The following is a 24,013-nucleotide window of genomic DNA, read 5'->3' as shown; positions in this document are numbered from 1 at the left end:
AGGCATGACATAAGTGTCAGAAGAGAGGTAAACAACAGACTGATCCTGCATACACCACCTGATCCCACAGTACCTTTAGTGCAATCTCGTCATCGTCTTTTTTTTTTTTTAATATTACAAATGCCTAATTGGGTAAAGCAGCGAGGCAAAAGCGGGAAAGAGAAAGCCATCAGGTATATAGTACTTCCATTTGTGCCCTTCTGTAAGGGCAGCATTACCTGCCAGCACCACAGCAGCTGAGCCTCAGGCCCTGCAGACAGAGACATGAACTTTATAGACTACATGGACTGGCATCCCAGGCACGAACCAGGGCTGCCCTGTACCCAAAGAGTCTATCGCCAAAGGCGGTGGGAGGAGGCAGTGGGTGCCGAATGCCAGCTGAGAAAACCAACGGAAAGCACTCTGGGAGAGCTTCACATAGGCACTGAAGTAGAAGGATGCATTTGAGGAAAGTAAAACAAAAAGCTCATCAACTACCTCCACGAGAAAACAGGATGTGCGTCAGCAAATGGAGCAAAGGTAGGAATGATGGGAAATGAGAGTTGGACATTTTGGTCTATTAATGACAAGTGAAAAAATTCAAACAGCAATACGTTCATAAAAGATTTTAGTGTAACCATTCAGCCCCAGGGAAATGAAGCCTTAACAGCTCATCATAACATACACGTTTCCTCCTTTTCCTGCTCCTTACCTCCCACTTTTTGAGCTCCTGGGAGTGCGCGTATTCCTTCTCCATTATTTGCACTTCCAACTCTTCCATGCGTATGTTAACAGAGTGTGCTTGAACGGCTTCAAAATCAACCAGACGGCCAAACTTCTTCATCATCAGATGATTGCACTTCTCTTCCAGTCCTAAGGAAGGGGGATGGCACAAATGGCAGCACTGTCTTTCATTGGTTAACAAGAATTTCTGCCTTGCCCCAGCTTTTTGTCTGAGCTCTTCAGTGTTTGCTCTGTAATACAGAATTCCCACAAAACCACACAGAGCTCACAGCTGAATACTGCTGTCTGTCCTTGCCCGTGACCGTGTCTGTGTGGTCACTAAGCCAGTCCCAGTTAGGCACTCCCACAGCACAGGCTATACAGGGCCTTCGCAGGTTTGCTGGTGCTAGACACATCTTTGGGTTTGGTCCTTGGGAAAGCGTTTCAAAGAGGGCTTGTTTCATTCTTCTTTTGTTACACAGAGGAGGGAATTGCCAAAAAAAAAAACCTTATGTAGCTTTGGGGAAAGTACTTTTTTCCTAGCAGTTCTGGTTTACAGCCAGAAATAGCAATCATGTGTCCTGATTTCCAAGTGTCTCATCTCAGTCAACTCTCCTTATACTAAGTTCCCAAATTATTTCACACAGCTAATGACTCTGCAGTGCTGGAGAACTACCAGTACTTCATCAAAACAGTCCACTTGATCTGCTCTTTCTGTTTTATTTCTGCAGTAACCAGCTGTGACATCTGTGTAAGTGTAAAGACAGACATCTGGCGAGTTACCCACAGCCAGTGAGGGGGACAGAATGAGTATTAGCATGCTGTGTTCAGAGTCTCTGTTACTCACGTCGGATATTTATCTCCATCTCCTTTTTGTCCTGGACGAGCTGCTTATGTTGCTCCTGGGCCTTCTTATAGATCTCTCTCTGCATTATCTTTTCATTACGCAGATCCACAATTCTTTTCTGCAGATACTCTAAGGACTGGTTGGTAAATACCAAAGCCTGGGAGAAGTCACTGGGCATCTCCCCGTTAACCAAGTACTCCACCTGCGAGACACAGCCATAAGCAAAGCTGACTTTACTTATAAAGGGTGATGGCCACCTCTCTGGATAACAAATGTGCAAGTGTTAGAGAACTAGTGAGTGAGGTAACAGTAAGCATGGGCACAACCCTCACATTTGGGGCCAGGAAATCATTACTGCTCAGCAAAGCCCAAAGACTACTCAGAGCTGTGGTGACTGCCTACATATAAAGCTGTCTACTCTTCTATGGCACCAGGAACAAAGCGGGAGTAAGGGACTCCCTGTCATCTGTACTTTTGAATGATCTGGGAGCTGCAGGATTGCATAGTCAGGCCTTAGACTCTTCTGTCTTTGTTACCAACCTTGTAACGAAGGGAGATAGAGCAAATGGAGAGAGCTGAGCGTGCCTCAGAAGTATATAAGCCAGAACAGGCCTATCTTCACTCTCTGAGGACAAGATTCAGCCCAGAAGAAACAGCAGTATTGTCTTGAGTTTTCCTCTTCATTTTCTACTTATCATACCTGTGCTAACAGCTGTGTAGGTGAATGCATTGCATCTAGCCCAGCATTACTGAATTGGGCAAACTCCCTTTAGTTTCAATAGTTCGGAGGCTTTTTTGGTTTGTTTTTTTTTGGGGGTGTTTTTTTCCCAGGAGAGTATCAGTAGGTATGGACCTGAAGGAAAATCCCATGCCAAACCTACAAAACACTTGAAGGCTGCACATTTCAGCAATAAGCCAACCTGCCTGTCCTTTCCTCTTTTCTCAAAGTATAAGAGAAGGAAAAATAACCCAGAGGAAATAGCAGCATGAAGTTCAATTAATGACACGCCACTCCCAGGAGACTATGGTGAATCAGGAACTAAGGGCCCCAAAGAACAGTAACATCATTGTTTAAATGTACATAGGCCATTCAGCACCTGCAGATGCACAACATCTTGAATTACCTGATGGAGTTTCAAAGGCACAACTACATATAGCTCATTCAATCTCTGCTGCTTTTCCCACTGAAAGGTCTCCAGTTCCTTGTCTGTGGTTTCCAGACTGGTTTCCACTACTTTTGCCTGCAGAAAGACAAATTGTGGACAAACAAAAATCCTGTAGTACTGAAATACATAAGGCAGCAAGGTTTTGTATTAGAGTTCCTGATCCAAAGGGAAAGTAGTATAGAAAAAAAAGTTGGGTTTGTTTGTTGTTTCTTTTACATACTATGATAGATGAGTTTCATAGGCAAACACAAGGCTCATCTACATAGTGAAGCAAGATTCTAACCTGAATACCTCTGTACACATGTACACTTACACATGTCTCCTTAGTAGAGAAGCCCTGTATGTACCAAGAGACAACTCCTTAGTTTAGTGTCTAAAACACTTCTAGATCTACAGAGCTTGCAAGACATTTTTTATTGTGTTATGCCTGGAAATGCTTATTGATTCTGCATGAGAAAGAAACAATTCAGACTCAAATATCAGACCCCAGGGTGAATATGTGGCAGCTGGCACTCAGGAAAGCCTTTAAAAACTAAACAAAAATGTTGTAAGTTAAGCATATTTGATGGAACGTTTTTGAGACACAATAAAAGCCAGACTTGCACAATGTTATTTTGACAGAACTCTATCCTGGATAACCCTTCCAATTAAGATATTTTTCAATTAATATAAATCAAATGTCTTGATGAATGCAGGAGCTCAAAAAAGCTAAAAGGAATACTTGCACCAAGAGAGTTTATTCAGTGATTACTATGACAAAGAGCAAAAGAAATGAACTAAAAGCAAAAGAAATACATGGAAGAATAGCATTTTTATGCATTTATTTTAACCTGCATTTGTGCTAGGATAAGTATTCTTTAATCTCTCCATCCTCATACACATGCACGGAAGACAGGCCAGGCTACATCAGGGATTTCATCACAACCAGAGAATCCAGTTTCTGCTACTGCATGATGCTTAGACAGCTGGGAAGGTACTGGACCTAAACCAAAACTGGATCCAGCCCCATAGCACCCAAAGCCGGACCACCTTGATGAGAACAGGTGACCCATGCTGAGCTGCCTCCTGCCTCTGTGCTACCACAGATATTTCTACCCAAACTGAGGCCCCTCAAAAGGTTAGGATTTTGGTTTTGAATCTTAGCCAAAATCACTAGCACAACATTTTCACTGTAACGGAGCCAGCTGATGCTTGCTGAGAAGAAAACACTACAATACCTTTTTGACCAAAGCATCATATTTCTTTCTGAGTTTAGCAGCAATTTTCATCTCCTCTGTCAAAGCTTTCTCAAAGTCTAACCGCTTCTCCCGGAGCTGGATGGTATTTTGGAAGAGTGCCTCACTGCAGTCTGAGAAGGAAAGAGTCAAGGAACAACTTAGTTCCGTTGTGACTGTACTATAGCTACAGGCTTGAGCTAGTAGCTTCTCCTACCCTGCACATTGGCCAGCATTCCCCATAATAAGACCATGCTCTTGGCTCCCTAGAGCCTTCTCAAACATAAACCACATGGGTCACGTTCCTCCACGAGGGGGTGAATGTCTTGGATGGATCTTTTTTCCTTTACATTCAGTCAAGACAGTTTGTTTCCAGAAGTAAAATTAAGTGCATCAAAGCCAATATTAAAGCCAAGTGCTCAAAAGTTGGCTTTTGTAAGTAATGCAGTCCCAGTAATTAATACATGTTACAGTATAATCTTTAATTAAGAGAAGACGTAGTTGTTTATCCATAGCACCCTTCCCTATAAATGATGAACTTGCTGTCGAGATCATTTACAGCTCTATTCGTAAACAAAGCTGCAGTTCATAGGACCTGTTTCATTTGTTTCATGGTAAGGAAGATCTGTGAATTTCTATCTAACACAGTCATTTCAATCATATTAATCAAGCACATAATTATTGCCAAATCAGTAGGCACAATAAAAAAAAAAAAAAAAAAGAGTCCAATAAAGGCAAAACAAATGATACACAAAGAGACAAATACAAAGAGGCTAATGCAACATCTGATTTCCCTATTAAATTAGTAATTCGGACATTTTAATAAAAAGTAAAAATCTTCATTTCTTCCTAACATTTCATTGAAACAGGAGATGAATGAGAAGCTAATAAAAAATTCAATTTGCGGAAATGATGTTAAAATCCAATTTAAAAAAATACGATGAGGTAATCTGTTGGTAAGTTCTAACTGAAAATAAAGCAGTGTGGTTACATGGTTACATATCACTCAAAGATATTTAAAAAAAAAAAAAAATCAACACCCTAAACTAGTTTAACTCGTACAAAAGAAAGTGGGGAGAAGTTGCTTGCCTTTGTTGAATGAATGAATAAAGAGGATTTTGCAAAGTAAAGCTCCTCTAACTTTTCAGATACCCTTAGGAGAGCAGCCTGGCAACAGGCAATGGCTGCATAAATCCACGAGGTGGTAACAGAGAGCTTAATTTCATAGTGCCCCACCAGGTAGACCAGGCAGCTGGTTTCCAGAGACCAGCTACAGTCTTACTGCAGCTCCGCTCCTGAGGTACTTTTTCTCTCCAGAAAACAGTGAAACGGTTCTTTAGACAAAACAATTAATTCTTAGTGCTTAGCTAAGTTTTATTTTTCCAAACTTTTTAATTAGGGTACCTCTACTACCAGTGGTTTCATTATCTTCGCTGAGGTTTCGTGGGGAGAAATGCTGCCCTCAGGAGGGGTACAGACATCCTGGCCCTTAATAGCATTAACATGCAGTGAATAATGAAAAATTCTGTGTTTTCTTTTTAGACACACAATATTGCCCCTAAAGCTAAACAAGTAGTCAACCCAAGGAAATGATGGCTTAGGTACTTTTTGGACAAACAGAGTAATCAAAGTCCTCCTCTTCACATCCAGGATTTTCTTCATCAATCCCCAAGCTGGACTCTTCATCCTTCTCCCCTTCATTGTCATCTTCTTCATCTGAAAGAAAAGGACAGTACTGCTGGCTAGCAGAACACCCCCACACCCACCAGCTGTACATTATGCCAACATGCTGGTGAACGCAATCTCAATAATCCATGAAAGATCATCCTGGTAATATGTGAATTCAGGCACCTTATGCCTATTGCATTGATCTGGTAATTTAACAGAAAGAAAAAAAGAAAAAAAAAATGAGGGAGAGAGACCACCTAGTAGCACCAAGGGCACAGACACTGGCATGTTTTCGGGACTTCCTTCAATAATCTTTCCTCTCTTTATACGTGCTAGGAATTTAAACCTTGTGGGTTTACCATTCTACCACAGATTAATCATCCAAGCAAAGTACGGAGGCACAAAACGGTCACAAAAGCATCATTGTTGTCTGTGTTTTTTTGCTAATCATGTCCCACTTGAAATCAAAAGCCAAGTCAGAGAAAGAGCACAAGTTTTTTATCGCAGTAAAACTAGCCTTAACAGTTTAAAAGCAATCACTAAGATAAATGAAATCCTTTCATGTTTAGTCCTGTGACTAATAGATGATTGCGGATTAGGTCTACGATCTCTTATTAGTCAATGGACAGATTAAAGGAGAATGTCACGAATGTGGCAGACTAATCACTTATCCATAGCTCTCCTTGCTACAGCATAGGAAGTACCTGTTTAAAGCTTTGCCTCTTCTTCATACCAATTATCAGTCCTCAATACTGACTTACAGGAAGTGAATTGCAAGAGCTATAATCAGACCCAATGTAGTCATGTGAGAGACTGAGTTACACGAAGATGGCTGCCACAGAACATGGGGCAGTATATAAACAAATCTAGGGCGCTATATAAACAAATCTAGGTAGGTCTGATCTCCATTTTTTTGAACTGAGTTCAGTGTGGCATGTACCCAGGGCTCCAGCTACGTCCAACGACATTTACTTGACCACATGGAAGTATGTGTAACAAACCCATAAACCAAAAAGAACAGTATCTCCAACCTGCTTCTCCTCCTACTTCTTTTTTTTCCGTGCATGTGATTTTCCTCTTCAGAACCTTGGTCAGAAAATGGGCAAACTCATTATTTTCTCCAAGGGATGCTTGGAAGCTGGCATAAAGAGCTTTCTCACATTCCTGAAGCTTTACAATCTCACATTTTCTGTCCTCCATCTGTGCAAGGTAGCTCTTCAATTTTGACTAAACAAACAAAAAAATCTACTTCAGTTAAAAGGTACAACCCACATGTGTGTGTATAGGATGTATCTGTGAAGATATGGAAATGCAAAACTTGTCTTTCTCTCTTTAAACCCATGCTTCAATCAAGGAAAACCTAGAAGTATGTTCTTAAATTTAAGTATATGATTTGTCACTTCTTCCACATCATGAAGTCCCTATTAAAATACAACTGTTAAGATTATGAAAAGATTAACTATTGGAAGTTAAAAGTGACCTTCCTAGGCTGATCATCAAGAGTTTCTTGTTTTCCAAAATTTAGCACTAGACACTGGGTCAGTGCTAAAACGAAGCAAAAAGATGCCACCATTTACTTCACGGCTTGCTTTTGTTCCAAGCCATGCATTAGTGGTACTGTTAAATCCAGAGACACGTGGCCTACTTACTTGCAAGGCCTCCTGTTCACTGATGAGAGTGTTAAGACGCCCATGGAGAAGGTTCTCGTGCTTCTCAAGGTTCTTCAGGATAAGCAGCTCTTCATACCATGTGATGTACCGCAGGTCAGCACTTTTCATTTCCACGTCCAGCTTCAGCTTCTTGTGCCGCAGAAAGCGAAGCTCAGCATCAAAGTTGATCACCAGTGCATTGATCTGGAGCACACGGAAAAGTCAAATGAGGAACTGGGAAAGTACCAGGAGTGGAGCTGAGCATGTAAAGCTAGAGAAGGGAGCAGAAGGGAAAAACTCTCTCTGCCAAATCAACAGCTCACCCATGCTCTTTACTATAGATTACTGAAGCACTTCGAAAGACGAAGTTAACCCTAAATGCGTCTTCAATCTGACGCATTTCAATCTTCAATCTCAAATAGTAAAAGAATCACCAGGGCTTCACAGGAGTGTTTCACTACATCCCACTCCACTCCAGAAGTATTTTACTCTTCAGAAAATATTTTACAGTAGCCTAACGTAGTTCATGTAAGAATCCCAGACATAGCAATAAACACATCTTTTGCCTTGACTGACTTCTGTCAGCATACCTGCCAGCTCTTCCCTTAGACATTTCCAGTGAAATCTATCCTAGCAGCTGCCAACATTAACTTATATATATGCAACGGTCACAGCAGCATTGGGATATTCTCTCAAAACCTTTGCACACATGAAGACAAATGTCTCTGTGTTGGCACAGACCAAAGAGTTAACGGTCAATAGCAGAAGTTAGGGAAGAGACAGTAAGAAATGGAGCAAATGAGTGAACTGCGGTACGCCTCTGGCACGCTCCTCTCTGTACCCTCCTGAACTCTGACTGAGGGACGTCCTGAGCATGAAGCAGTATGTTTGTGTTCAACAGCTTTGAATGGATTTTACTTCCAGACTTTACTGAATGGTAGCTTCCCCACATCCTAACACTGAGTTCCAAATCTTAGTTATTGTAGGACAGGAAAACTATTTCCATTTGCATGTTTCAAGCTTTCTACATGACCATTTCACTGATATCTCTCCTTCTTTTAAGAGATGATTCCCACTCTCCCTTTCTATGCTATTCAGAATTTTATCAACTCTGCTACAACCCTTTCCATTGCCCCTTTCCAGGCCAAGGATGCTTTATTCATTTAGATGTGCCTTTTACAGAAGCTTCTCCATGATTAAGCATTTCCGTTACTCTCTTTTATACCTTTTCTAATTCTACAAAATCATTTTTGATACCAAAGGGTCAGGACTACAGTTATTTAAGAGCTGAGAACATCATGAATCTACAAAGTAGTAGTGATGCTGGGTTTTAACTCTTCGTCCCTTTTCAAGTAATTTCTAACATTTTACTCGCCTTTTTGGGGGACTAATCACATAGTTTCATAGAACAATCAATAAAAATTCTAAGATTTGTTTTTCAAGTGACAACAGTCAGCACACAGGTCACAGTTTGGGATTTATACTGATTTACACTGTAAATTTGCACCAGATAGTATTTTTCTGAACTTCAGAAAGGCGAGAGTAGCTGCAGTCCCGAGATGCAAGGGGTTTTGTTTCTATTTCTGATGCTGTGGTATTGTTCAATCTGACGAAAATAACTTTTGATTTCCTACCTTTTTAATCAAGCTCTCCTGCAAGTACAGATTTTTTATCTTCTCCCTCTTTAAAATTTCCAGTTCCATTTCTGTTGGCTCTGCCTTCTCAATCTCAAAAACCTTTTGCTGCTCTGTGACCACAGACGATGCTGTTTTCATCAGGCGTGCACCTGCAGCCTGTGCCAGGGGGTCAATCTCTTTAATGGAAGGAGCTCGAAGAAACCCATGCCTAAATGCATGAGATGAGGGAGACGCTTCCAATTGTTCCTGGAGCTTTGCCTTGGCCTTCTGTTCCTCTTTGAACTTCAGGAGGATGTCGGTGTCATACTCAAATTTTTTTTCAGGAACCTCATCTGGGTGTAAGTGAGGGATCAGAGGAAGAGGAAGATGTTCTGATAAATCCAAGGCTGCCTGTATGGATTTCAGTTCTTGTACTAAACACTTGATTTCATCAATAATAGAAACCTTGAGATCTCGCAAAGACATGATCTCTTTGTTCATATTCACTTTCCTCTTATGGATCTGCAAAGGAAGAACAATTTTAGTAGGATTCCCCAGGAACACTTACATAGTATGTAGTCTTCCCCAACACAAGTAACGGTTAAGAGGCTTGTCATGCTGACTTTCCTTCTTTCCATACTAGCTTTCTTTTCTGTACCATCTCCACACATTAGCATTTTTAAACAGCTCTTTCAGTTTGTGGTTTTAAAATCTTTGGAACCACCTCTCTTCCTCTCCTTCACCAAAAATAGCAAAGGTGAGAAAGGAAATGTAAGAAGGGAAACGAGGCTTTCCCATTCTCTCAGTTCCTGGCTTGATCGTACGTTTTCTGACATGAGATGTTGAAGCAGTACAGAAAGCAGACAGAGGCTGTGAAAATAAGCTGTGAGTTTTAGAGGATTAGTCATTTGGGCTGTCTCGTGAAATATAGAGAGTATCTCAGCTTTGATATATGGCCCTCTTTTCAGGCATATCATACAAATAATAGGCTAACACAAAGAAAATTAGATTTCTTTTAGTATTTTGTAAAGCAAGCTTCCATCCCCAAGACAAAAGAAACATACCCGAGAGGACCTTTACTCTACATACTACCAAATGCATAGCTGCACAGAAATCTTTGACAGTCATTGAAATAAAGCTGTTACCTCACATAACCTCAAAGATACTGAAGCAGTCCTCCATAAACGTAGGTTCTGGAAGGCAGATGAGATTATTGGCTTTTATATGTGATGGTGAAGCTGAAATCACAGCTACTGCAGGCGATTAGAAGTGGAACAAAGTTGTGAATTTTCAAAGTATAGTAGATAGCAATATTAAAAGCAAGAAAGCAACAATCTGTCAGATGCTTTTGGATTTCATACAAGTCACTAGATGTCCAAAACAAATTCTTTCCAGGCCTTCCAGCAATACAGAGTCCCAAAGTCAACTCAGAAAACTTTGGCATCAGCTGAATATTTTTTTATTCAACTCAAGATGAAGATTCACTAATCTGAAAAGTGACACATATCAGATGTCAGAGGTGGGAATTAAATAGCCAAGTGCAGCAAAACCTATTTGTAACAACTTGTTTGCATCTTGCTTGGCCTGTAGGCAGACCTCAGGAATAATTCTGAATATCAGAAATGATGACTCTGTTCAACATTAGTAATTATCTGGATGATGAGGCAAAGTATACCCTCAGGAAGTCTGCTGATAACACAAAACTAGGAGGAGTGGCTGGTAGACCAGGGAGTTGTGCTGCCGTCCAGAGGGGCAGGCTGGAGAGAGGAGCTGACAGCAATCTCATGAAGTGCAACAAGTGGAAATGCAAAGTCCTGCATCTGCGGAGAACAAACCTCATGCACCAGCACATGCTGGGGGCTGACCAGCTGGAAAGCAATTTTGCAGAAAAGAACCTGGGAGTCTTAGTGGACACCAAGTGGACCATGAGCCAGCAATGTGCCCTTGTGGCAAAGATGGCTAATATTGTCCTGGACTGCATCAGGGAGTGTTGCCACAAGTCAAGAGAGGTGACCCCTCCTCAGTAGTGGCGAGGTCACATGTGGAGTGCTGTGTCCAGTTCTGGGCTCCCCAGTACGAGAGAGAGATGGTGCTACCAGAGAGAATCCAGTGAAGGGCCACTAAGATGATTAGGGAACTGGAGCATCTCTCATATGAGGAAAGGCTGCGAGAGCTGGGACTTCAGCATGGAGAAGAGAAGGCTCCATCCTTGGAGATATTAAAAAGCCATCTGAACATAGCTCTGGGCAACCTCGTCTAGATGGCCGCCCTTGAGCAGAGGGTTTGGACTAGATTAGAATCAGAAGTGTCTTCCAACTTCAATCATTCTGTGCTTCTGTGATAAGGAGATGTTGTAATAATTTACTCTTTTCACATGAAATAATAATCAAATGTGATTTAACATGAATATATTTGGCAGAAACTTCTCTGATCTTTATAAAAGAAAACAATCATATACACCAGCCACCTGAAGTAACTGGAATTCTTAATCTATATAAACCTGGAATTTACAACAAGAACTATTCCCTTGTTTTGTATTGGCTTGTCCTGCTGAGTCAGTTTAATGACTGGGTATCTGGTAACATCAGCACTACAATGAAGTACTGGAGCCCAGGCATGATATTAAAACAATCCAACAAATCTCCTGAGACTGTAGCATTGCTTCTGTAATGCTTAGACCTTGCTGTCAAAGTGACCCAGCCTAGCGGGTGCCTAAGATTAGGCAACTGGTTCATGAGGATAAGACTGGAGAAGATTCAGGGCCACTGAGAGTATAACTTATACTTCACCAGACGAAGATAAACCATGCAGTGAAGAGGCTCCTCTGTCAGTAAGCAGAGCAAGAAATAAGCTTTCCTATCAAAAAGCAACTAGGCAGTTCCAAGTTCCATGGACATATTTCTTCATTTTTCTTTTAGCTGAAGAAATTTGTCACTCTTTTGCACTCCAGCCAAAGAAAATGAAAAACAGTTCCTATGAGAAGAAGGATGAGGGGAAGGAAGTCACAAGAAAAGCAACAAAAATAATGCACATTTGAGCTTCTTGTGTCTTTGTGGTTAAATGACGTGTGGTAGCTGTAACAGTCCACAGAAGGGAGGCTCCAACACACCCAGTTTCTCAGGAAGATTCCAACGCTTAGTACCCAGAAGCAGTGATTGCCGAAGGGCAAATATGGAGAGGCCACACTAGAAACACCTATCTGTGCTCACATCCCTGTTTTTGTAGGGATATTTCATGATAGGAGTTATTTAGCACAGTGTTTAAAGGAAAACATATCAGTTACTAGATGATAAGATTTTTAAAGAATTCAAAAAGACAGATGTTCCTGCTGAAGTACTAGAAAAAGTAAATTCTCTTTCTCATTTAAAAAGAGCCAGCTGAGAGTTATCCTGGATTGATTCAGGTTTGAGTTTGGTGAAGCACTAACAGTTCTCAAGAGAAAGGCTGATTTGTAACTAAGCCTGACTCAAGACAGTCTGTCCTTCATGGCCTCTTCCCACACCCACTTTGATTTCCTTTCAAAAAATTTCTTCAGTGACTAATACACAATCCTCCCTCCTCCCCAAAAACGGGAAATATTCACATCAATGAAGCAGTTTACATACCAATACTTCCAGCGATGCAAGCTGCATCACCTTCTTCTCAGCGTTCATACGCTTGTGTTCAGGGACACTGTAGTTAGTGGCAGTCTTCAGCTTATAACATCCCATATTTTCCTGTGCTTCTCTGATGTCCTCAACATCCTTGGGATTCTCATAGTCATCACTAGGCTTGCTCTTGTATCTGGTAGGCACAAAACAAAGCTGAACTTTAAGACAGAAAGCATACAGATTAACGAACAGGGTCATTTTGTACCTTCTGATTTCTGCAGCAAGGCTTGGGAGGTGAGCTAGGGATCAAGAATCACACACCTCTTTCAGAAGCCAGTGGCTACTTTGAGAAGAATATCGTTGCACATTTGAACGAAAACCTCAGATTATTTTTTTTAAAAAAAAAACTCTTATAACATAGCTCTGCCATGGTACAGGTTAAATCTCTACACTTGGACTGAGTTCTGGGTTTAACAAGTACATGCTGCTCTCAGTCTCAGGGAGCCGTGTGTCAACACTCCACCAGTCCACAGCACAGAATACCTAATCCTACTCTACCTTGTTAAACACTTAACAACCTTAAAGAGCCTTGTACTCCAACTCTACATTGGTCCCATTCGCTGTCACTCATCTCCTAATGAAGAACTTGTGCACCTCCACGAGCATTCAAAGATGTCTTGTCCCTCTTTCTTGCCTCTCAAGATGAAGACCAGCATGAAGCGTGAAGGCACATCACAAACACTCACATAATGGCCGTGATGTTAGCACAACTGACTTAACCCAGCTGCTACAGCATCTGCTCTATGTGGTGCTGGTAGGGTTAACTGAGAGTTGACTGTAATGGTCTAGGTGTCCCTCAGTCATGATCAATTCAGACACGTTTTTACTCCCTGTCTGAAGATGCAGCTACCTAGCTGAACTCAAGTTTTCTAATATTTTAGAAGAACCACAGAACTAACTGAAATATTTTAATGCTCTCTTGACAGAGTTACAGGAAAACTCATCTATTTTAATTACAACCATTAGGAACATAAAAAAACAGGCAGAGAGATTATAGTGCCATATGACAGCTAAATAGCATTACTTGACCTCGACAAGAAGCAGCACTAAAAGGGCACAGAGTCCAAGACTCACAATGCATTCCACTCTGCCTTCCTCTTCATGATCTTAGCTTTCACCTCATCAGATTTCTCAAGAGTTCTTCTGATTTGCTCACGTTTCCTTTCTATATAATGTGTGGTTGGCTTTCGGACCTCCGACGTCTTCAGCTCTTCAGCCTTGCCCTCAAAAATTCCAGCATCTGGACCAAAAAAAAAAAACATGTGAAGAGGTAAATACCATGCAGCACAGTGAAGTCCCAACTACTGGAAACCACCTGGGAACAGCTCCTGTAGTCAGTTTCGATCAGTATAATTCCACTGTAGTGGATGTTCTGAGTGTATTCATGTTCTTTGATTTGACTCCCAGTCACATTCTATTCACAAGGCTCTCAAACAAGTGCTCACATTGACCTAAACACAGAAGACCATGTATGTATGTTACTATGTATGTAGGTACTAAACCAAACATACCACAGTTATATTCCTTTACCTGTACCTAATGATAATTTCTTTAGTTTGGACTCAGGAAAACAAACTGAGATGAAAGACAGAAATCATATTACTGAGAAGATTTAAATGGTCATAACTACCCCTATGCATATGCCTTGTCTCTCCATCGATTTCCCTTTTTTCTGCTTCTTGCCATCTCTGTTTAAGTACTGTCTTCTTCCATGATGGACGTTTCTTGTCTTGGCAGTATTGCTCAGACATTGCTAGAAGTCTGTAGGTGGAAATTTGATGATTGCTTTGAATAGCATGAACAACAACAGTGTCAAATTCCAGTGAGTTCCGAAACCTGAAAAGCCAAATTAAACATAACTGTCTGATGTCAGTAGGTGCAACCCACCATTTTTCCTTGACAAAAAGGACATGAATAATGTAGTTTGCTTATTGCACATACAATCATTACATGTAAATTCACAAATCAGTAAGTAATTGCATGATGACATCTGACACTATCTGCTGACTTTTATCCAATCTAGGAATGGAGATGCTCAAGAATAGACACAATAACACCTCTTAATATAGAAACTTACACCAGGTTCTTCACAAGAACATCTTTTATCTTCCACGAAGGACTGTTTAAAAACTTGTTCATTAAAGTCTTTTTCCCAGTTACACAGTGTGCTTAAAGAGTTTTTATTATTAGGTATTATTTCTATTGCGTATTTATTTTTAGGAATTAATCTTTTGCTATATACTTAGATTTAAGAAAACTAATCCAAAATACACCTCGTGCTTAAACTTGCATTCTTGAGAATGTTCATTTCATAACTTTAAACTGTCTAGGGAAAATTGGGTTAGCACTGATACTAAAGTATCTGACAGACATGCAATGTGCCTGAAAAACAGGGGCTGTTCTTCAAAGCTCCAATAAGAGCTCTTGGTTCTTACTGAACTTACTGGCAAAAAAACCAGGGAAACTTAGTCTCAAAACAAACCCCCAGTTTTCTTCATATAGAAATGAATCAGAATGAAGCTACTTCCTTGATTTGAATATTCGAATTTTTACCAAAGATTCAAAAGAAGTAAGTACACCCGAATATCAATATATACTCTTGTGCATGTTCCAAGTAATAGAAGAACAGAATCATAACAGAACAGAAGAAATAATGATTATATGGGGGAAAGAAAAATCACGTTCTTTATCCTTGTAGCAGGTACAACTTTGTAAATGATAAGCCCCATGCAAGGTCAGAGGGAAAAGTAGAAGAAAAGTGGTACTTACTGATTTCGTAGTTTTTGCAGTCCAATCAAGTGTTTCTCCCGTTCCCAAGCCAGCTCTTTTTGCACTAACTGGATTCTCTGTGCTGTCTGCCTATCAAGCTCCTCAAAGATCCTATGGTCCATCTCGTACTGCTGCAGAAAGACAGAAAACCCAGCATCACATTATGTTGGCTGCTAGGTTTTGGTAATAAATATTTTTGCCCAGGTGCCAGACTTCCACGCACATCACCACAATCCTTTTTTGCAGGAGCTATTCAGATCTCTACAGAGAACCACATTTTTCTCACATGCTTCTTAAATGGCATAAATCTTCAGCTGTGATTCAGGAGTCCCAGCAAATTAAATACTTAAAGAACTACCTTAATCCAAAGGGTTGGATATCTTTGGCCCCAACACACTGGGTAGCAACATTTTAAAGAACATGCCACTAAAGGTAAATGACCCTCATAAAAACCACATGTACCTCTCTGTGCAGCTGCATGTGCTTGGGCAACTCCTGATTCTTTTGAAGAAGAGAAACAAACTCATGCCTCAGTGCAATTAACTCCTCTCTTTTCTTTTTTTTTTTCTCTTCAGCTTCCTTCATTTTCCGTTCATACTCCTTCTTCTGCTTGACTTCCTCAATGCTGAAAATACATGAAAAAGAAAATGATGTTATCCCAATGGAAGAGAGGAAAGATTACAGTTATGCAACCTTTTAAATTTCCTCGACATCCTTAAACTCCCAGTGAACTCAATGGCTCTGAAGGTAACTTAGAAAGGAATCATCTTCCTGTATATTTGTAAGGTCCTAACATCATGGGGCTTTGACCTTAACCTTGTGTTGTCTCTGTAGTCTGACATTAAGTAAGACTTAGAGTACCATATTTGAATTACTACCACAGAAAAGGGGATGAAATGGGGGAAAAGGCTGAAAAAACTTTGTGTATAACAAGGAAATTACCCTAAATCAGGGTGATCAACTTCTCCCTCCTCTTAGGGGGCAAAAAGAAATACGTGGTCTGAAAAAAGAGCTACCGACACTTCAAAATCTCTTTCATCATTATCTAAGCATCTCTTACTTGTAGGCATTGGGATCCTCAATGTCTTCAGTAGCCTTCTCCTTCTCAAGACCACTCTGGAATAAAAATGTTGTCTTGCCTTTAAACAAGCAATAATAGTTTCAACAGACAATAAAGCTTTTACAAACTTTAGGGCAGAGCTCCCATTGTCTCTCACAAAACCAAAAGAAACCTTCATGATCAATATTGCTATACAGGCTTTAAATACCAGGTTATAATGTTTCAAGAACAAAAAATTAAATTGGTTTACGTGTAAAAGAACTAATGAAACATAGTTCTTAGGGACAGAGAATACAAATCCTATATCATCCCCCTTGACATTAACCATTACATCATTGCTTATCCTAACTTCACTCTGTCCCATAATATATTCGGTACTCTACACCCAAAACCCAATTGTCTTCTCTCCCCTCACTGTCAGGTTGACAAGAGGCAACATATCCTGGGCCAATTCCAAGTTACATGTGTAATTCATCTGGTTTGCTTCTGCTGACCGCATAATGGGTTCACAATTATTAGCTGTGAAGAATGACAGATGGATGGACCTTGCAGTCACACAAGCCTCATTTCCCCAAGCAGTCATGCTCTAAAAAAAGAGTGGGGGGGCTAACACCTTACAGTGAATACAGTCGTACTAAATTGATCTATAATTTAACTCAATTAGTTTCAGAGAATTTGTATTTGATTCTCTAAGAATACCATTAAGTTTAATGAAGATGGAATTTTTAAAATCGTCCACATGGCTTAAAACTAGAATAGATACTGAAAGAAGACATACTTTGATAGGGAAAAACTCTATTAGTATGCTCATTAAGCAATGTTGCTAGCCTGAACAACAGAAATGGACCATAAAGATCTTTATACAGACCTACTCAAAATGATAAAACTATATATATGCTTTATAATTGTATATTAATCACTACTTGTAATACTGGAGATAGCAAGGTTCTGATATTACAGGTTCCAATCATTCCCTTAGTTTAAGAAAATAATTTTGAGTCTATTCTTAGTGCTATATATTCTTGTGATACTGGTAAAGAATTCCAACCAGTCACGAACAATTTAACTAAATGACCAAAATCAAAATTTCCTCTCTGTCTCCCTTGTCAAGCGACTTTCAAAACTTAGTTACCAACTAATATTAAAAATATTTAAAAGTTGAATTCGTTTTATGTTGAAATTTTCAAGATTTTAAAACTGTACTGCGTGTATATCTACTTCAAAATTCATTGTGCATGATAGCAATTCTTTACTTAATAGATCTCACTGCTTCTTTCAAGTCATATTCATTTAATTCAGGCACTCAAGAGATATTTAAAATGTGTGTAATTTTGAACAATTCAATAAAGTCTGAACATTTTTAGTGGGGGAGTTGACATTTCTCTCTTCTTGTGCATTATCAGTAGAACCGTTATCAAGTTCCAGGGTCGTCTGTTCAGACATGCTAAAGGTGATGAGAGGACACCTGTAAAGTCATTACTGCTAATGCTGTCCAAGAGTCAAAGAGCAACAGGATCAGCACCATGCTGTCCTATTTTGCAGATTTAAAAAATCCCACTGTGAATTGTATATGAACAGTACTAGATGCACTGAGAAACTATACATGTGGTATTCTCCTACATTACTTCTAGAGTCCCCATCCAGAGCAGAATCATACTTTACTGGAATTAAATCCAAGACAAGTACTAAGTATGATAAATCCTTGTGGTTCTTTCATTCTAGGAATGTGCATGATTACACCTTTGAGTGGGAAAAGACTAGTGGAATATTACACGTGAACAACACATACTATGCTTATTTGGAGAAAAACACAAAAACATTCAGAAGGAATAATGCAGTCAGAGTGCCTGTTTATTAGGGAATGTTTCACAAGAGCTCTTCTTCCAAATAGTTTGGGAAATTTCAGCTTTTGCTATGGAAGATCTACGATGCCTGATAATTGAACTGGATTTTGACCATCCACAGTAGTTTCACTGTAAATAGGCCTAATTCAGTGAAAGAGGGTAGTGACTTACCCTAGGAGAGGGGATTTTGGCTTTTAGTTCTTTGTGAACATCCTCTGGAGACAAGATGTTGAAAGTGAAAATGTTTCCATCTCCACCACAGGTGATCAGAAACCTGTCATCATAACTAGAACAGATCCCCTGGATCTGGCCATAATCATTGTCATGTACGTTGAAGGACCAGTATTCCTTCAGGGTGTTCACTGAGAAGTCTTTATCTTGGAGAGGATAAACACGCAGTGCACCATTCTGCATCCCACAGAACATCAGCAGTCTGCTGGTACTGTCAAATAAGCAATGAGAAACAGTAATAACAGGCAACTTGCAATGAGCAAGGCCGCAGCTCAAACTGTGATACTTCTGAAGAAGAGCTAATCTATCTGAATAAATGTAGCCTTCCCAAGTTTGTAAGCTGGTAGCAAAGTATTTGGACCATTTAAAGTATGTACGATACTACTACAAACTCTTTTCCAGCTAAATGGCTGCTCAGGAATGCTCCAGCACTTGCTGGGTATCATGGAACCGGTCTCAGCCATGAGTTGTGCAGGGTAGCGGACAGCAAGTTCAGAGCTAGAAAAAACAGTTTTCTCTCCCTGCTCTCAGTCTACTATGGATGGTGGTGAACACACCCAGCTGTAGAATACAGCCTGAAATAAACCTGCTTCCTTAGATACAGATCACGCCTGGCCTTACAGGGACCCCAACATTGGGAGTCTGAAAATAGTTTACCCTTTTCATTCGTGCAGTTCACAGGATGTCCCGAGAAGCCTGTATTCTTTGCACAAGAGGGATGGACTGATCCCTCCCTGTTCTCGAAGGCTGTGTCCTCTCTTTGCTAACTACCAAAAAGAACTGGTGCTCTGATGATCACAATTTGCAGAGACTTCTAAGGGGTCTCCTGGAGTTCCACAATCTAGGATGTTTGAGTCCTAATCAGCATCTGATTTAGAAATCCGACATTTTCATCTTTGGAGGACTTTTAAAATTATTCTGTCAGACACAGTGCCCAACTGCGTCCATTAGAAATTTTAAGTGAAACTCAGAGCCAGGAAAACCAGAGAGAGTTCCTGCATACCACAGTTGACTCAAAAGTGACAAAGCAGTGTACCCGCCTCCCTTCCAAGTTCAATTTCATCAAGCTTTATCATGAAGCTAACTGTTACACTGCAATGCTTTACCAGAAGGAGATTTGGTGGATGGGATTGTTGTCAGTGTCCTCAATAGGAATCACTTCAAAGGGTTCATCTTGCCTGTTTTCAGGGTCTTCCTGGTGATCATTCGAGGAGAATTCACAATGATAGAGGAACCCTGAGTCATACCCACCCTGAAAAGGAGAAGGACCATAAAGAAATGGTAACAAAAGAACACTGAAACAGCTGACCAGGTAAATGTCATTTTCAGAGTAATTCTTCCTTTCTTAAGGATCTACTGTAGGTTAGAAATAGTGACTTCCAAATATCTAGAGATCCTATTTACCCACAGAGAAAACCTATCATCATCATCACTGGCATTACAAGTCATCCTACCAGTATGTTAAAATTCTCCCTTCTGTTTGTGAAGGAACATCTTAGTCTTTGTGCTCATTCAGGCATCACTGAGAAGTGTACCTGCTGGGAATTTACTGAACAATCTGAATTGGAGTGACACTACTGACCTACTTCACAAAGACCACTGAAATAATCAAATATGAAGAGGATTCCATGTCCTAGAGATAGCAGGTTTCAAATAATCAGTTTTCTAAGGCACCCAAATGTGAAAGGAAAGTTGCCACATCTTGCTATCCTGTTAACATGAAATAAAAATTGATATACCAAGGAAAGCCAAAATTTTCCTGGCGATGAATAAAACCCACAGAGGATGGGACTGGGCTCCTCTGGTATGTAAAGAGGTGGCAATGGCTCTTCTTTGGCTTCCTCTTCAGGTTCTTCTTCTATCTCCTTTCCCATCTCCTGTTGCTGCTTTATCCATTCAAGCTTTGCTTTCTCCTTCTCCCGCCTTTTTGCCTCTCTCAGTGCAATCTCCTCTTCCAGCTATTACAACAAGCAGAGAAACACGGTGACATGAAACCAAGACACTCCATGCATTACCAGCTGAAGGAGTCTCATAAATGAAATCCAAGGTGGTCCTGGCATTATATATACAGAATATCTAGAGAAATCTCTTTTCCTTCAACTAGGCAGAGATCAAACAGACTTCATCTGCCCCTATTTCCCTCCTCCAAAGTATGGTCCTTTGAAACAGAAACCATTCTGCATGAGAAGCAGACTTTAGCATTTCCTCAGAGAGATTATTCCAAAAATTAACCTCTATTAACATACTACTTCTGCAGAACTCCTAAGTCCTTTCTTCTGCCTGCCCAGAAGAAAGAAAAGCACTGAACGCAGATTCCCGAGTTCTAATGCATCATTGATGTAGTGTAAAAAGAGAACCTGTAATGGACTTTACCTCTAAACAACAAAGGGAAGACATTTGTGGATTTATAAAACTTTAAAACCCCTGTTCCAGTCAAGCCTACGTTAGCACAAACAAATATCAAACATTCTCTAAAACAGGATCTTCCTAAGAAGATATTGGATAGGAAATCACAGACAAAGGTCTGGAAAGGATCTAAAAAGAGTATTCTTTTGCCCGAAAGCAGAATCAGCTAAACTTTAAATATTACCAGGTGATGTTTGATCTACCCATTAAAAGTCTGCTATGGGAACTCTACAGCCTACATAAACTATTTCAGTGCTTCACCACTCTTACTGTTAGAAATCTTTCCTTACATTTTATCTAGTTGCAACTTATTAATTATTGATCTCTTCCTAGACAAAAAATAGAGCAATTCATATTCTTGCTCTCTGTATAAATCTTTTCTCTTTAAAGATTTATAGTGCCTCCCAACAATAGTCTTGTCTTTTGACTAAAAAAAAAAACCTATCCAAAAAACCCCACCAACAAAACTCCACACACATTCTTTCAGCCTTTCCTTACATACGTATGATGGCTTTGTGATCACTCTTGTAGTTCTTCCTGTTAGAAAGCCACCAAGAAATCTTTCTGCTGAATGCTGGCTTCCTCCTAATTTTAATAAAAAATGAGGCTTTGCCTGACATTCAGTAATGCACCACTCAGAAGACAGGAGCAGTTAATAGAGAAAGCAAAGAAATCACAGGTTAAGAACAGAATCAGAGAGGCTGTTGGATTGTGGTGGATTGAACGTGGGACTGAGAGCTTGCTCACTGGAGCTCTGCTCCTAAGCCTAACATCAGCTTACTTTTTAATTTCACAAAATTATCTATAGCTGAGAGCTGGCACAACTCCTTTCCTTTGGCCTCGCGTATCTTCTAAAGTGCTAGTTCTCATTCAGAAATAAAATCCATGCCTTTAAAATTATTAAATTTAAAATTTAATAATTTAAATAAATTTAAATTTATTTTAAATAAACCCAGAAATACATAACTGCTGGAAAAAAAAGAAAAGATGCTTTGTGTTTGCCTCAAAGTGACCACATGGATGTTTTATGACTGTTCAAAGGGATTTCCTACAGGGCTAACATCAACCACAAGAAAAATACTTTTTCTGAAAATTACCAAAATGAAAATATTTTAAGAACTAATGTGCTGCACTACCTTTCCCTTTCACTAATGCTATCTTTTAATTCTAATCAAAACGCACATCATGCGTTCAGTGTGATCTGCGTTCTATTTGAAGAAATAAACAACAACTTGTAATTTCGAATGTTGAAACTCAGCCATAAATGGACTCCACATGGCCTTCCTCTTCAAGAAGCTTAGCAAAAATGCTCTGATGCAATACAGGGACTCGAAACTTTTTTGGGTAGTTTTGTCCTCTGGCACACAAAGAACAAGAAACTCCTGCACAGGAGAGTTCTTTACCTTGATTCGGGATTTAATACTATAAAAATGGAAGTACTGCGTTGGCAGGTTTTTTATTTGATAGGTGGACACTGTCTCCTGTTCCTCAGGGACAGGGGCAGGAACCTGCAGAGCAAAGCCATTCCCACAAAGGATGAGCAGCGTGCTTTTCACCTGTACAAAACCACAAAAAATACAAGTGTAGGGCAGGTGTATATAGGAAATTGAGAGAAATGGGAAAAAGTTAGTCAGAAGATGCATAGGCACAAAGCCAAGCTCCAGTCAGGAGGCACTAACCCTAACTGCACTCTTATCTAAATGGACACTTTTAAAAATACATCAGAAATCATTGAGCTTCTTTTACGCTAGGTATCCTAGGAAAAGCTAAAGAATTGAAGAAGTCCTTGCCATATACAAAGCAGTTATCATTTTGACACTATCTAGCTTGGAAGTGTGATGATATTTTAGGAGTTTGAATAAATTAAAGGATGGATCTAACCCACAAGTTAGGAGCTGAGGTTTTGTTTTGATAATTGCTTGAAAGTTCATACATTTCTATACTAAGAAATCCCTTATAACTTCAAGACTGGGCTCGGAATCTTGCCACGTGCTATTTGAGTTTGATTGCTCTTTACTGGTACCTGCTAGCTCCTTTAAAATGCAAAGCTAGGAGGAACAGGCAAGGTAAGGGTAATAATTATTCAATGTTTTGAAGGCCAATCTGTATTTAGTTTCAATTTTTTAAGCGAGGAGAATAGAGAGAGGCTTATTTTATCTGACCCATAACTAAAATGTGCAAAGGGGGCATATTAGAGTTGCTATGTTAACCTTAACTAGTAATTATACGATTCTGTCTATAAAAATCTCAATCTTACAAATGCATTCATTAAATGTATAGTATTTAATCAACAAGGTGAGTTTCTTTAAAGAGAAAAAAAGTAGTGTAACACTCAGATGCTTGTACTATGTTTAGTAAGTGTTCATATCTAGCAGTGGAGACCTGATACTGATAGACAAAATTACTCACAGGGAACCTAACATATCTAAGATTTCATAAGTGGTTTATTTAGTATGTAGGAGTACCTTGGCCTCAAGGAAAGGACTCAAAATGCAACTCTTGGATCAAGATCTGTCATTTCTGCAGTAACAGAGTTCATACCAGCAACAATTCTTTTGCCAATGCAGTTTTTATCAGTTCCCATGAACAAGAAATAATAGCTACACTTTGCCACAGTGCACTAATGTGACATACCTTGCTGGCCACTTTGTCAGCATCTAAATATGCTGAACAATCTCCCTTCTAAATAAGAATACTGCACCAATCAAAACTTAAATGTTACCCTAACCTATACAACTTTTAAAATATTAGCAAGAATCTATTTAAATATGTCACTGACACACTTCAAACACAGAGTGTGAACTCCAAGAAACCTCCAAAAGCTTTCTTAATGTGGTCCAAAAGCTTTGCCAAAGCAAGAGTCACAAGCAATAACATTCAAATAACTCTTTTATCAAAGAAGACTAAGACCTTCCAAAAGCTAAGGCACAAGCTTGTTTCGTCAAGGCAGGAATTCAAAAAGCTGAGCAAAATTTTGTGGTTTCCCTATGTTTCTGCTCTTCACTATCCAAAGCCCAAAACATGTCCAAGGTGACTGAACCAGAGATACCGCTACACAGAACCTGTCATTCTGAAGCGGCTTGAAGAACAAAGTAGCAAAACATCTTTTGCATTGTCTATAGAGAACATGACTAGGGTCATGGATCTTCATCTATTTTCATTGGACACTCTTTTCAGAACGACATTTTAAC

General features: G+C 39.8%; 1 protein-coding gene across 1 annotated transcript in view; it reads right to left on the bottom strand.

The window, feature by feature from the left end:
• Positions 1–24,013, bottom strand: part of CFAP44 (cilia and flagella associated protein 44) — a 41,266-nt gene that overhangs the window by 1,030 nt on the left and 16,223 nt on the right. The window contains exons 15-32 of the mRNA XM_086622790.1: positions 22,226–22,378; positions 20,156–20,374; positions 19,523–19,668; positions 18,357–18,627; positions 16,342–16,397; positions 15,744–15,906; positions 15,282–15,412; positions 14,143–14,348; positions 13,587–13,752; positions 12,468–12,645; positions 8,881–9,384; positions 7,247–7,450; positions 6,629–6,824; positions 5,535–5,645; positions 3,933–4,063; positions 2,674–2,790; positions 1,550–1,751; positions 692–852 (exon numbers count right to left, since the gene is read on the bottom strand). Of these exons, the coding sequence (XP_086478916.1) occupies positions 692–852; positions 1,550–1,751; positions 2,674–2,790; positions 3,933–4,063; positions 5,535–5,645; positions 6,629–6,824; positions 7,247–7,450; positions 8,881–9,384; positions 12,468–12,645; positions 13,587–13,752; positions 14,143–14,348; positions 15,282–15,412; positions 15,744–15,906; positions 16,342–16,397; positions 18,357–18,627; positions 19,523–19,668; positions 20,156–20,374; positions 22,226–22,378 (3,315 nt within the window). The remainder of the gene's footprint in view (positions 1–691; positions 853–1,549; positions 1,752–2,673; positions 2,791–3,932; positions 4,064–5,534; positions 5,646–6,628; positions 6,825–7,246; positions 7,451–8,880; positions 9,385–12,467; positions 12,646–13,586; positions 13,753–14,142; positions 14,349–15,281; positions 15,413–15,743; positions 15,907–16,341; positions 16,398–18,356; positions 18,628–19,522; positions 19,669–20,155; positions 20,375–22,225; positions 22,379–24,013) is intronic.

Source organism: Tauraco erythrolophus, chromosome 1 (genome assembly GCF_009769465.1).
Source record: "Tauraco erythrolophus isolate bTauEry1 chromosome 1, bTauEry1.pri, whole genome shotgun sequence".
NCBI classification, from domain to species: Eukaryota; Metazoa; Chordata; class Aves; order Musophagiformes; family Musophagidae; genus Tauraco; species Tauraco erythrolophus.
The sequence above is the reverse complement of the archived record's forward strand: the minus strand, read 5'-3'. Positions and strand labels throughout refer to the sequence as shown.